At 32.1% G+C, this 13,102-nt stretch overlaps 2 protein-coding genes across 3 annotated transcripts; one reads left to right on the forward strand and one right to left on the reverse strand.

Annotated features, from left to right (window-relative positions):
• Positions 1 to 360: 360 nt before the first annotated feature.
• LOC131931652 (glutathione reductase, mitochondrial) lies at positions 361 to 9,408 on the reverse strand. Its single transcript, XM_059288481.1, has 12 exons — positions 9,118 to 9,408; positions 5,712 to 5,827; positions 5,169 to 5,238; positions 4,697 to 4,829; positions 4,161 to 4,215; positions 3,952 to 4,051; positions 3,649 to 3,735; positions 3,189 to 3,323; positions 2,528 to 2,639; positions 2,147 to 2,278; positions 1,357 to 1,490; positions 361 to 802 (listed from the first exon to the last, which is right to left on the reverse strand). The coding sequence occupies exons 1-12, from the start codon at positions 9,274 to 9,276 to the stop codon at positions 653 to 655; spliced, it is 1,383 nt and encodes a 460-aa protein (XP_059144464.1). The 5' UTR covers positions 9,277 to 9,408; the 3' UTR covers positions 361 to 652.
• LOC131931654 (A-kinase anchor protein 14) lies at positions 9,383 to 12,868 on the forward strand. Of its 2 annotated transcripts, none has more exons than XM_059288484.1 (5): positions 9,383 to 9,506; positions 10,156 to 10,412; positions 11,032 to 11,211; positions 11,606 to 11,658; positions 11,942 to 12,868. In XM_059288484.1, exons 2-5 carry the CDS (start codon positions 10,167 to 10,169, stop codon positions 12,024 to 12,026), a joined length of 564 nt encoding a protein of 187 aa, XP_059144467.1. In that variant the 5' UTR covers positions 9,383 to 9,506; positions 10,156 to 10,166; the 3' UTR covers positions 12,027 to 12,868. The 2 variants fall into 2 exon arrangements, with proteins under 2 accessions (XP_059144467.1, XP_059144466.1); XM_059288483.1 differs by lacking the exon at positions 9,383 to 9,506 and adding an exon at positions 9,563 to 9,717.
• Positions 12,869 to 13,102: the final 234 nt, after the last annotated feature.

The raw sequence follows: 13,102 nt of genomic DNA on the forward strand, positions 1-13,102 counted from the left end.
ACAGAACTAACATTAACTAATTTATAGAGGTGTATTCAGTTAGAACTAACATTAACTAATTTATAGAGGTGTATTAAAGTAATGACAAGGAAAACAATGACATAGCCAACAGTGTCATGTCTTTAGTACATAATTTAATCATCATATAATCTTTGCTAAATGCTAAAGAACCCAGTAATAAAACCAATAAAAACAACAGTTTTGATAGTTAAAGTTTTATTTAATATTTATTAATATTATTAATTAAATGTAGAAAAGTAATTTCTAATTTAAGCTCAATCACAGCTCAAGTTAACTCAACAGTAAACAAATATTTATTTTATCAACAAGCATTTGAAAACATTTTTATGTTAAAACATTGGCTTAATAAGTATATAGAACACAAAATTTTGATAAATTTATATTTATAGAAAAATATAGAAGCTACGATTGCAAGAATCAATAAATATTTATAATTAGATAACATTTTAAAATAAGTCTGAATAAGACAGAAAACTGGAAATCTGTCAAATAATCAGTGCATTAATATTGTATTATGTCTAGCATTAAATAATTTAATCAACTACATACTGTTTATATTCCTCTAAAATATAATGAAAAATTTGATTTAAAGCATCGGATGATCATCTGTGAAGGTGTTGAATGAAAAGTTTTACCGCATGGTGACCAACTCCTCAGATGATGTCGGGTGGATGGCGACACAGTCGTCAAACTGTGCCTTGGTGGCTCCCATTTTAATAGCCACGCCAAAGCCTTGCAGCATTTCATCGCAACCTTGACCTACCATGTGTAGTCCTACAACCTAGAAGTTGAAGAATAAAAACTGAATTTTAAAAAAAGGGGATTCTTCAGTGACCGGTTAAATTTTGTTTTTGAAAAATACAATTCTTCATTTTATTGATTAAATAACATTTTTTTAAAAAAATTATTAGTCTTCCCATCTATCACAATGTTCATTCAACAATATGTATTGATAGCTAAATTTTACATCAACCAAACACACTTAGGTCTGAAACAACAAAACAATCTGTACGCCACTGACCATCTCTATTTACCTACCTCTTTGAGGCATAGCATACTTATCATGTCTGTCCCCCCCCCCCCCCCAGCTAACTATAACCAAAGAAACTGCTCAGAATGGATTGACTGGCATGACAAGGAAATAACTCTCTCTAAAGCCACTGATATAACCAGTGTTTCTTTCAGGCAAGGCAACTCTCAGATTTAAAACATGTCCACCCCCACCTCCAAATGAAGAAATATATATAGATTATTTTAACCAGTGCCCCCCCCCCCCCCCCATATTTGAGAAAAGTGTCTGCAACAACAAGCATAGAATCAGGAAAATGTAGCCACCTTCTCCTCAGGTAAAACACATATAAGCTTCATGTGGCACCGCACTTTATGCTCCAGAACAGCATAGTACATAGGCACAAACGATGAGGTGTAGATTTTAAGTTTTTCTTTCCCATACTTCAGCTCTGCTTCCTCTGCAAGATGAGTATACATAGAAATGTAATTCAGTATGTGATGAACAAATATTTAAGTAATACAAATTATATAACTTAAATTAAGAAATATTTATATCAATATTAAACAACTATTTTGAAGAAGTACATCATCTTAATTAAAGATTACCCTTCGAAAAATGTCAAATTTAAACATAATTTAAATGGTGAATTTCAAGTAAAGAAATATTGAGATAAATAGAATGGCAAATAAATATGCAAGAACAAGTTGTATCTTCACTTTCAGCCTACTGGCCACTAACTGAAACTAACTTAACTGACCTACAGGGAAACAAAAACAAAATAGTGAAGTACTAAGAAACTCATCATTAGTCAAACTTTAAAACTGAAATCCAAAAATAACAAACTCAGATTGAGACAAAAAAAGATGATCATTAGTGAGACCAAAGCAAATTGACCAAAGATTAGTGACCAGCAGTCAGACCTAAATCAATTGACCATCAGTGAGACCAAAGAGGAGTGACCATCTGTGCCTAAATCAACTGACCTCCAATGAGACCTAAATCAACTGACCTCCACTGAGACCTAAATCAACTGACTTCCAATGAGACCTAAATCAACTGACCTCTACTGAGACCTAAATCAACTGACATCCACTGAGACCTAAATCAACTGACCTTCTGTGAGACCAACAGTTCCTACAGGGGGGTGAGAAAACACAACAGTTGGAATGTTGCTGTAGTCTAGCTTGAAATCTTTTTTACCATCAAACAGTCTGTGGGCCAACTTCCTGCCTGCTGCTATGGCAACTGGAGAAACAAGCAAATCAAATTTTTAAAATTCTGTTTGGTTTTAATTTTTTTTAAATTGCGTTGTTGAAAGTATAAGTGCAATATGTAGCCAAAAATAAATAAAAAAGTATCTTTACCAACAATTTAAAACCACTTCTAGATTCTGTTTTTAGCACTATAGTTATCAACTAACAACTTAAAACCTAAATATATCAACTTTTTAACAACCACAACTAGAGCTGGCAACCACTGCTTCACACCACCTACCAGGAGTGAGCAAGGCTTTTCCACAGACATCCCCTAGAGCGTAGATCCCATTGATATTGGTGTTCTGGTATTCATCCACCTCTATGTTGTTATGTTTGTCCACAATAACACCCTTAAAAAAGTATTTTGCTGCATGATTTTAGCTGTTGCAAGTCTATGTTAAATAAAATATAACAATGCAACAACAGGGAGAAGTTCTTTTAGAGCATGACCACACCCCCCCCCCCCTCAGGATGAAACTTAAAAAAATTTAAATATAGAAATTGTATACTTTTACTTATTTGAAACAAAAAAAAAACCTTCCCTAGTGGGTGCAAAATATCCATAAAATATATGGATATATAGATTATAGAATATACTAAAATGATCTATTGGTATGTAGCATTTTCTCTTCTTCAGGACAACACCTAAACAAAAATGGCTGCAAAACAAATTACTCATGAATTGCTAGCAACCTCACTATTTAAAAAGAATTCCGGTGACATCAAGGGTAATGTTAAAACTGTTTAGTGGTGAAAGACAGACCTTAGGTTCAAAGGTCACTTGTAATGTTATACACACAATGTAGTTTCTAAAATTATGTTTCATATTAACAAGCAAAGAAACCCTCTGACACCCATTCAGACTGAGTAGAACTAATCTGTTAAGACCATTAACTTACAGCATTTTCCAAGCCTAAACTATCAGAGTTGGGAACTCTGCCAATAGCCCATAGAAGACAGTCGACTTTATCAATCACCCCATTATTAATTTTGAGAGTGAGGGTTCCATCTTCTTCCTTAGTCACACTTGATACCTATGTCCAAATGGAAACTACTGTATTGAGCATACTGAGTATTGAAATTTTATTCAAATCGTAAGTAAATAAATGAGAAATAAATAAATACACTTTTGACATTTTTTCTTAGCAAATATCAGCACTTACTAAATCAATCAAATTACTAAAGTCAAGAATGAAGAAAATTTCTAAAATGACTTTTAGCAATTTCCTAAAACAGCAGGAAACACATTTTAATTATTCAATTATTAAATTCAGTAAATGAAGAACATATTTCTAAAATGAGAGATTAACAATTTTCTAAGACAGCAGAAAGCAGATATATAAAAAAGCACCAACTTACTTCTGTCCGTCTACAAACTTTCACACCTCCTGCCTCAAGACTTTCCGTAACACTTTTACTTATCATACTATCAAATGTTCTAAGAACCTAAAAAAACAGTTTTATTAACATAAAAGTGGAGTCAAATAAAGTTTTTGAATTAATAAGTTAATTTATAAATATAGTTAACAGCTCTTTATAAAATAATGTAAACTAACAAATACAACTTAAACAAAGCAGTGCAGTTTTATTTTAATCATGTTACACTGGTTATTAATACTGTTAGCAAACTAACAAGATTATAACAAAGTGTAACTAAGCTACCTGATCGTAGCGTATAAGCACAGAGGTATCGGCTCCTAAAGTAGCAAAGACTCCAGCCAGCTCAACTGCAATGTACCCTGCACCAACAACAACCACTTTCCTAATTCAAGAGAGGATTTTTATAACTAGTAACAATATAAAACTATCACAACTCTATCACATTTACCCTTGAGATTAACACACTATGTTAGATATCCACCAAGACTTACTTGGGTAAATCCTCAAGCTCAAAGAAGCCATCACTAGTTATTCCATACTCAGCACCTATAAATATATTTTATTTATGAAGTAATAATTGAATAAATAAACAATTTAAAAATCCTGACAAATACCTATATATAATTCTCTTCATGGGGACCATAGAAGACAACCACGCAGCTTAGCCACCACCCTCATCCCCACCTGTCAGGTCAGCTATGGTTCACCTCGAATGTTTACAATAGTAGAGCCGGTTCGAATAAGTGACTGCTATTAGGGGCAGATAACTTAGTTTTTAAACAATTTGAAAGTAAGGGAAGATAATAATTTCTGCTTGATATTTTCATTGTCGCCTGTAAACTGCTGCTTTCACTGGGCGGGGTGGGGGGAGGCAGGGGGGGGGGGGGGGTGGGATAGTGTTGAATTCACAAATTATGAACTGTTGATAAGTAGAAAATAAAACAACTAGATAGCGGTGTATGCTACGTTGCGAGTCAGCTCATTACTGATAAAATACATTGTGCCGTGCCAAAAATCCAGTCTTTACCTGGAATATTGGGAACAACAGGACGGCCACCTGTTGCAATCAAAATGTGATCTGCTGCATATTTTTCTCCATTGACCTCAACACATTTGTCTGGTGTAAACGACCCATGACCAATAATTCTCTCCACTTTAGACTTGGAGAAGACAAAAAAAAACAATTAAAAAATCTTGGCTACAGAGTAATCAAAGTTTAAGTATACAACTTCAAACCGTGTTTAATTATAAAACTTAAGGGGGTAGGCGCAGGTAAAAAAAACTTTTTTAATACTCCTTATACAACAATTATTTCTTTATAGCTATTTTAAGGTACATCTGCATATGCATTTCAACTAAAAAAAAATATGCACATGTAACTTAAAACAGCTGTAGAGAAACAATTATTTTCTAAACGAGTATTAAAAAAGTTTTTTTCTACTGGAGTCTACCCCCTTAAGTCAGATGGCACAAGAAAACAGATTGTTAAAAATAATTACCTTTTCTAAATTAGATTCATAGATACCATTCAACCTCTTGATATAATCATCCCTACTCTTTTTAATACGACTGAAAAAAATTCCATTAAATGACAGGTGAATTTATAAATAAAAATACATGAATAATTTAAATGATGCAGTGAAACATTTTTAAAAGAAATTAAAGATATAAATGTGGGGCCGATGAGGCTTAGTCAATTTAAAAAATGACTTTCTGAGGCTAACATGAGCTCAAAGCCTGAGGGACGACATGCATGAAAAAGTAAACAACACACAAAGGTTTTAACCTAAAAAAATTATGTCATTATCAATTTCCCTTTCCCTCTGTCACTCTTCTTCGACTGTTCATTGTTATGAATTTCTTTGATTATTACCCTTTGTCAGCTGCAGACTAACTTGGCCAAATATTATAAAGGATATTTTAATTCAAATACATTTTAATAATTATTTTCAAATCAAATTAATAATTTAATTATGAATGTTGAATCGATTTTATAAAAAAATGATTTAACATATCACTAGCAACTCGACATTTTTCCTTACCTCCAATCGAATCCTTTAAGCTCTACATCAAAACCATAGCCTTTGTGCTCCTGTATAAATTCAGCATGTAAGGCAGTGTTGTACATGACTTTTTTTGGCACACAGCCAACATTCACCTAGAAAAAATAGAAATTAACTGCAATAATATAAATAACAAAATAGCTACCTAACTATGTTAGTAAGTAAAAAGTACCCTTGGCAAAACTGACAATAAATGATGCAGGTGAAATAGAGTTCAACTTTTTAAGTGACCTCTGTATATGAAGTGATAGTGTGGCCAGCAGTATGCCCAGATGCATTTAATTTCCATAACATGTGTAAGGTATTCATCAGAGCTGGGTAGATTAGGGACGTTCGACGAACAGGAAAATGGAATTTAAAGTTGAGACTTTAGGTTAGTAGTTATATGCTCTACCAACCAACCACGCCATTCCCTTCCCAACTTTGACTAAAATTTTAAAAATGTGTAAGCAAAACATCCTAAAAAGAATTATTGCTTAGCCTATGACTATGTGCTTATATTTACAGATTTCCTTTTTTTCCCCATGCCCATATGATTCAGAGGGCTGATGATTACAATTACAACTTCTTTTTCTCTTTTTGTTCTTAATTGCAATGCTGGAAGGGATCTTCTCCAACAACAATAAAGTCAACTTGTTATGGCCCATATAAAATAATATAAGCTGTTGACTCAATTTCAGCCTGCTTTTCTATACTTCCTTAGCCTTAGTCCAACCAAGAACTAACTACAATGCAACAGTTGTTTGCTTTTGGAGTTTTCTCTTCTAGTTCGGTTGCCATCCTCAGCAATCAAATCTCATCTGCCTGGGAGTTCTAACTTGTGTCTTTTCATTTTAGCAACCATGAACTTTTGCCGACCCAACCCGATGATACCAGGCCCACAAAAAGTCTCAGTTAATTTCACAAATTGTAATATGATAAAAGATAATAATTATTTATATTATAACAAAGGCGACAAATTGGAAGTATTATGGAGGTAGATATCTAGATTTATAGGTCTATCTATTAGTATTAAATTCGAAATGACTACTCGGAAGAAGATTTTTCTCCCCAACGTCTCCACTTAGTCAGCAAAAGATGGCTCTGCGCAGTGACCTATGGCTAGGGTTAGAATTAGGGCTAGGGTTAGGGACAGGATTAGGGTTGGTGTTAGGGTTCTGCGGTTGTAAACACACGCATGGGCAGTACCATCGAAAACATCGCCGCAATGGCAAGTCATAGTTTCTCTCCATTGCGCATGCGTATCTTTTTCCGGCTAGCATCGGCCTATTAAATTATTAGTTTTTCTCACTAAATCTAGAATTTACGCAATTATCAATTTAAACATGACCACTGAATAATAGACATCCATATTTAATCCATTAGGCACTAACTTTGGAGTTTTTAGTTCGTTTTAAACTAAATTACTTAATTTAATATTTATTGTCAATCACTGCCATGTCCAACACATCTCTCCATGACAACTCTTCTTAAGCTTGAAGCTAAAGAAAACCACAAATCAAGTTAGACTTTTTAAGTGGCCATGCACAAGAGTTCCTCACTAGTGATCACCAAATAGTGGTCACGTGGTTTTTTTTTTCAAAAAAAATTTGGTTGTCATTTTTTCGGCTGGTCTCATAAAAAAACGGTTGACGATATTTGATTTATTTTTTCATAGACTGATAAAACTAATAATGCTTTAGTATGGAAATCAATTTTGTAATATGGAAATCGATATTTAAAAAGTTATAGTATTTTTGATGAAACCAACTTTTAAATTTAGCCTTCATTCTCCAACGCAAATTTTAAAATGCTTTTCTGGCATATATAGCCCTGCCACCTATAGCTTGTTGTTATAACGTGAAAGTCCCGTCATTTTGCGCGTGGTAAACATTTTAAATACTAATTAGTAGAAGGTCTCTGGAATTTGGCCGAAAAATCGTCGGAAGTCAAGCGTCCGGTCCGGGCGCCATATTGTTGTTAGCAACCGACCACGCCTCCAAGTTAGCGAGTAATACTATACATTATCCATCTATAATATTATAAATATAGAACTAGGGGAGACTGCTCAAACTTCGACCGATTCGTTTTCGTCCGGTCCGTAGGTTCGCTTCTCTTCGTTATAACTCGTAAGCTAATCAACATAGCGGTTTCATTTTTTCACTATTAAAAACGTTATCATTTGCTGATTGGTTCAGTATAAATAGTTAACCAATCACAAGGGAGAATATAAATGCTATATGCAAGGCTAGACACTGACCCCACTTCGTTCTGTTTGGTTTTAACTTCGACCGGGTTGCTCTAACTTCGACCAGCGGCTTGCTCTAACTTCGACCGCTATAAGCCTATATATACATTATTGTTTTATTCATATGGGAAAAGGCTTAAAATTGTAAATAGATTAGGGCATTATAATAAACAATATGCAGATCTATGTTATGGTACAAATGATATTTAATTTGTAGAAAATAGAGACGCAATAATGATATTTAAACCAGCTGGAGATGGGACAGAAAGGGCAGGATGGGGACATAGATCGTTAGGTCCTTCAATAATTATGTCATCTTGTGTTGTTTTCAGTTATATTTAAGTATAATGAAAAAGAAATGCTCAGCTGATTAAATTATTTAATAAAACTATAGATAAACGTGATAGTACATGCAAAGTTATGTTTTAGGGTCAAGTTTTTCAGTCGGTCGAAGTTAGAACTATGCCAATTTCAAGTGGTTTTAACTTCGACCGATTTGTTTTTCAAATTTATTTTTTACATTTTTGTTTAAATTTAAAAAATAAAAATACACACATATAGGACTGCCTTTTTTACAAACGCTTTTTTAATTTTTTAAATTTTATTGTATGAATTAATTGTAATTTGAGCATTGTGAAGCACGACACTCCTAAGACAGCAAAATCTCAATTCGTGATTTTCACGTGATAAAATTCACTGACGAGTTGTGCCTTATATTTGCCGATCAGAAGCGCAGAAACGGTTAAAAATAGACATGACCTTAAAAAAAGAAAATCCCCCACAATTCAAATATGTTACTAAATATATAATTTATTTTGTCCAATGGCAATTATTAAATTTTTAATAATTTTTTTTCTGACCATACTAAGAAATCGGTCGAAGTTAGAACCCGGTCGAAGTTAGAGCAGTCTCCCCTATAGTCTATAGCCTAACTTTAAATTTTAACTTTTAATCAGACAAACGTCATTAAACATTGATTTAATTAAATAGAATATAGTATATAGTACTATATAGATTTAGATTCTAGATCTAGTTTACTGATCAGTAGGCTACTCACTGAACGAAGAATTTTTAGAAAAAGTCCAGAAAGAAGACAGAAAGGAAAGATCTGAAATATTTTTTTTAATTAAAAAATACAAAACAAAATTTTTGACATACACAAGTTCCGCCCCATCTTGCTTCTTCAACAATGCCTGCTTGAATTCCAAACTCAGCAGCTCGTCTTGCACATGCTAAACCTCCCGAGCCTCCTCCAAGTACCAGTAAATCGAATTTTTTAACTATTGGTGCCATTTTTGTTAAAAACTGCCCAGTCATCTACAAAAGAAGCAGTCGGCAAATGCAACAGTCACGTATTTATAGTTTTTAATTCCGTAAACTTTGTAAACATCCGGTTGAAATGCTCCAATTAAAAAAAAACCAAATTTGACCTAAAAATAATGGTCAATATTGCTACGCAGAGTGGCCACCCCTAAATGCTAAGTGTTGTAGTAATGTAAAATCAACACATTTAGAATATTAGATCTATCCGTCAACATCAATTTAAGGTGTTTTTTTTTAAATTCACTTGTTATGAATATTTAGGAAATTTACTAGATCTAGATCTAGGCCTAAAAATTAAAAAATGGCTGAGAAACTCTTTTCGAAAAAAAGTTATTATTTATGATCATGACGTTACTACGTGACAACTATGTATACAACATGGTCGACATCGAAGTCGACAGTCTTTAAATTATTCATTAAAGAAATTCTTTGAAGGTTGTAAAATATAAATCTAAATACTAGCGTAAATATAATAATAATTACAAAAATGATTAATAATACAATAATTAACATGCACACAGACATTACAATGCAGAATAAAAGATTTACATGGTTTTTCCACCAACTTTTGTCAGTATCTCTCACAGTCTCATTGAGTTTCACACTATCTTAAGTATTCTTAAGTTGTCTCACACTCAAGTTAATCTTGAAAGTAAAGCAGGCTGAAGTCAGGGGTAATTGGCCAAATGGTGCATAACATGTTGACACATAATACTATGATAATACTTGAGGGGAGGTTAAACTCCCCAAAATACTCATTTAAATCAGAAATGTCAGTTTTTCAACAATTGATGTTTTTTAAAGTTAGCTCTTACCATTGTTCCAAATTAAACTTTTAAAAGTGATTATACAATTTTTCAAATTTATTTAAAGAACATTTCATCATGGAGGATATGTACATGAATGAAGCTAAAAAGATGATAGATGGCTTCATTGATTTGGCCTTTCGTAGACTGGAAACAAGTATGTCAGACAGGGAAAAGTCATTCGAATCTATCAAGCAACTTCACAAGTCACGTGATCAAAAAGTTCAAGAGGATGAAAACTACACAATTGAAAACATTGAATGGTTAACTATTGAGGAATTCACAGCTGAAAAGGGTGAAATGAAAATCCGAGATTTTATTAAGGTAAGTATATATTGAAATTTATGTTCTGAGTACAATATTTAATGATATTCTTAAATTAATTAGAACGATTTGAAGGCAAGGAGATTGTTTTTAAAAAACTATTCTGGTAAAGTCCATTAACAAACGCTTCTTTTGTCTGGGTAAGTGTAACTTTGACCACAGGTGCTTAGACCTTCGGGACTTTGACAACAGGAGCTTTTAGTTTATTATTATTATAAAAACCGCATGTGGAAAAACCACATATAAGCAAAGCCCCTGTGCAAAAAACCCTGCTGTGGTCAAAACCCAGATGCAGTTAATGCACCTATGGTCAAAGCACCTGTCGTCAAAGCACCTAAAATCTTTGCCTGATATTAATAAAATTATTGATCTATAAAAGGTTTACATATATTAATTGTTCTCTTCAAGTCTCTTTCAATATACATAGTGCAGAATTTTTATATTTTTTTAACAATAATAATTTCTTTCATTTATAATTACTATCAACTGGCCCTACATAATATAAAATAAATTAACACTTGTAAAACCATTTTATTGAGAAAATAATGATTAAAGTTTGCTGCAACATATGATGTGTAATCACAAGGCGTGGGAAACATTTTTGAACTCTATCTTTCAGACATGGGAGTTTGAAAATTGTTGGTTATACTGTGTAGATTTCCTGAGCGAAGAAGACCATGAATTTGACAGGCGCTACTATTACCGTGTAAAGTGGAGCATCCCAACTCGCCGCAAGCCCATTCCTAGAGCGACAGCTTCAGTCTATTTTACTTTTGTGGTGTCAAAAATTAGACCGCCGGTTAGTAACATTTCATTTAATTCAGTCATGGCTTGTTTTAGTTGTATAATTAATACATAATGCTATTTCTAACAGAATAACTTGTTGTTTCTCAAAAAGTGCTATTATGTCACTGACTTTTTAATAACTTGTTGTTTCTCAAAAAGTGCTATTATGTCACTGACTTTTTATTTTAAACATTTTCTTAATCAAGATATCTATTGTATGGGAAATCAATTAAACACTAAAATTACTTTTTCAAACTATATTTCACTTTCATAGAGTTAAACTCACTCAAAACAGATATTTCCAAAAGACTAGAAAACTGATTACAGTATTGCTAATTATTTTAGGGTTTAGTGTTGTACCAAATTATATCTGTAGTGTGTTTTAACTGGTTTAAACAATATTACAGAATGACCCTGCTGAAGTCTTTTATGTATTTGAAACAAACAGGTTGATCCATAAGTAAGTTTTAGAAACTTATTTATTTTATTTGTTAGTACTTTTTATATTTATAATAATATTTAAAACAAAAAAAAGATTACTTTAATTTTGAATATTATTTCGAAACACATTGATACTTATTTAATTCTACAAGTTTAAAAAGAAATGTTTTTTGATATTTAATGGACTAAAAGTTGTTAAAAATTGTTACACATATTTTAAATTTAGGCCTGCATTATTAATTGATTATGATACAAAGAAATGTGTTTTTTTAAAGTAAACAGTTTGTTATATTTTTCCTTAGGCCTGGGCTGTCACGTTTTAGGGAGATGTGGCTTAAGGATATCATAGAAAGCAAAGTAAAGATGATTAATGCAGTGACTTTTTAATGTCCGACCTGCCTGCTTGTGGTTTATGGTGCATATTTAACAGCTGAACAAGTTATGAAAACAAAAGAGCTTAGAGAGAATTTCGGAGAAAAAAATGTTAATTCTTATGTTCTTCACATGTAAGAAAGTTACAGATGGTGGGTGATGTTGGCAGAAAACTAGAATTAAGATAGTTAAAATTGTTACAAATTGTAGCAACCAAGACTAATTGAGTCAGTAAAAGAGTGTATTTTTAGTCCTTGTATATACTATAGCTACAAAAAACAAAGAATGCTAATTTAATTCTACTGAAATTTTTTTTACCTGCCCTCCAAGTATTATGAATTTAATCTTACCAGATGTCGTGTACAAAAGGTACACAAATTAACAACCAATTAAAAAGTTGATTATGTTGTTATAATCACAATAGTTTGGTTGTTAAAATAATTGTCATATAAATTATGTTCTTTTGGTCTAGGAAGAGTTTCATCCTTGCAGTCTATGTCAATCATTTAATTTAAAATACTATCTCCAAATGGGGCTGACATTTTTTTTTAATGCCTTTACAGAACATTATGTTGCTTTTTGATAGACTTAAATATATATATATGAGTTTTAATTTACAATATAATTTGTTGATGATTTATAACAAATTTTAGTTTTTAAAATTTTTGTATTAGGGTGTAAAGTTTTGTTTCTATTATCAGTAAAAGAAAGCAAAGATTTACCATACATACTTATAAGCCTTATTTCAAATTATTTTTTTGTGGTTTGCTTTAATACTCAACATAAAGCACATGCTAAAGTTTTGAGAGTGATTGTCTAAAGTATTTTTACTTATTAAAGCAAGTGATACATTTTAATATTTTTTTTTTACAAACATCATTTATTTATTTATTCTGTATTAGAAAATGAGATGAATGGTGTAAAGATGTTGTTATAATGTTTGAAATAAAACTACCAGTAAAGATAATTTCTTCTATGATTTACATATGTAAAGTTATCACTAAGTATTTAATGGTGATAAATCAGCTGATTTGGAAAATAATCAAACCTTCCATCATTATCATGTTTATTATGAAACTACATTAAATAAG

The sequence above is a fragment of the Physella acuta genome, unplaced genomic scaffold, assembly GCF_028476545.2.
Source record: "Physella acuta isolate Inbredline_101_S28 unplaced genomic scaffold, ASM2847654v3 ptg001999l, whole genome shotgun sequence".
NCBI classification, from domain to species: Eukaryota; Metazoa; Mollusca; class Gastropoda; family Physidae; genus Physella; species Physella acuta.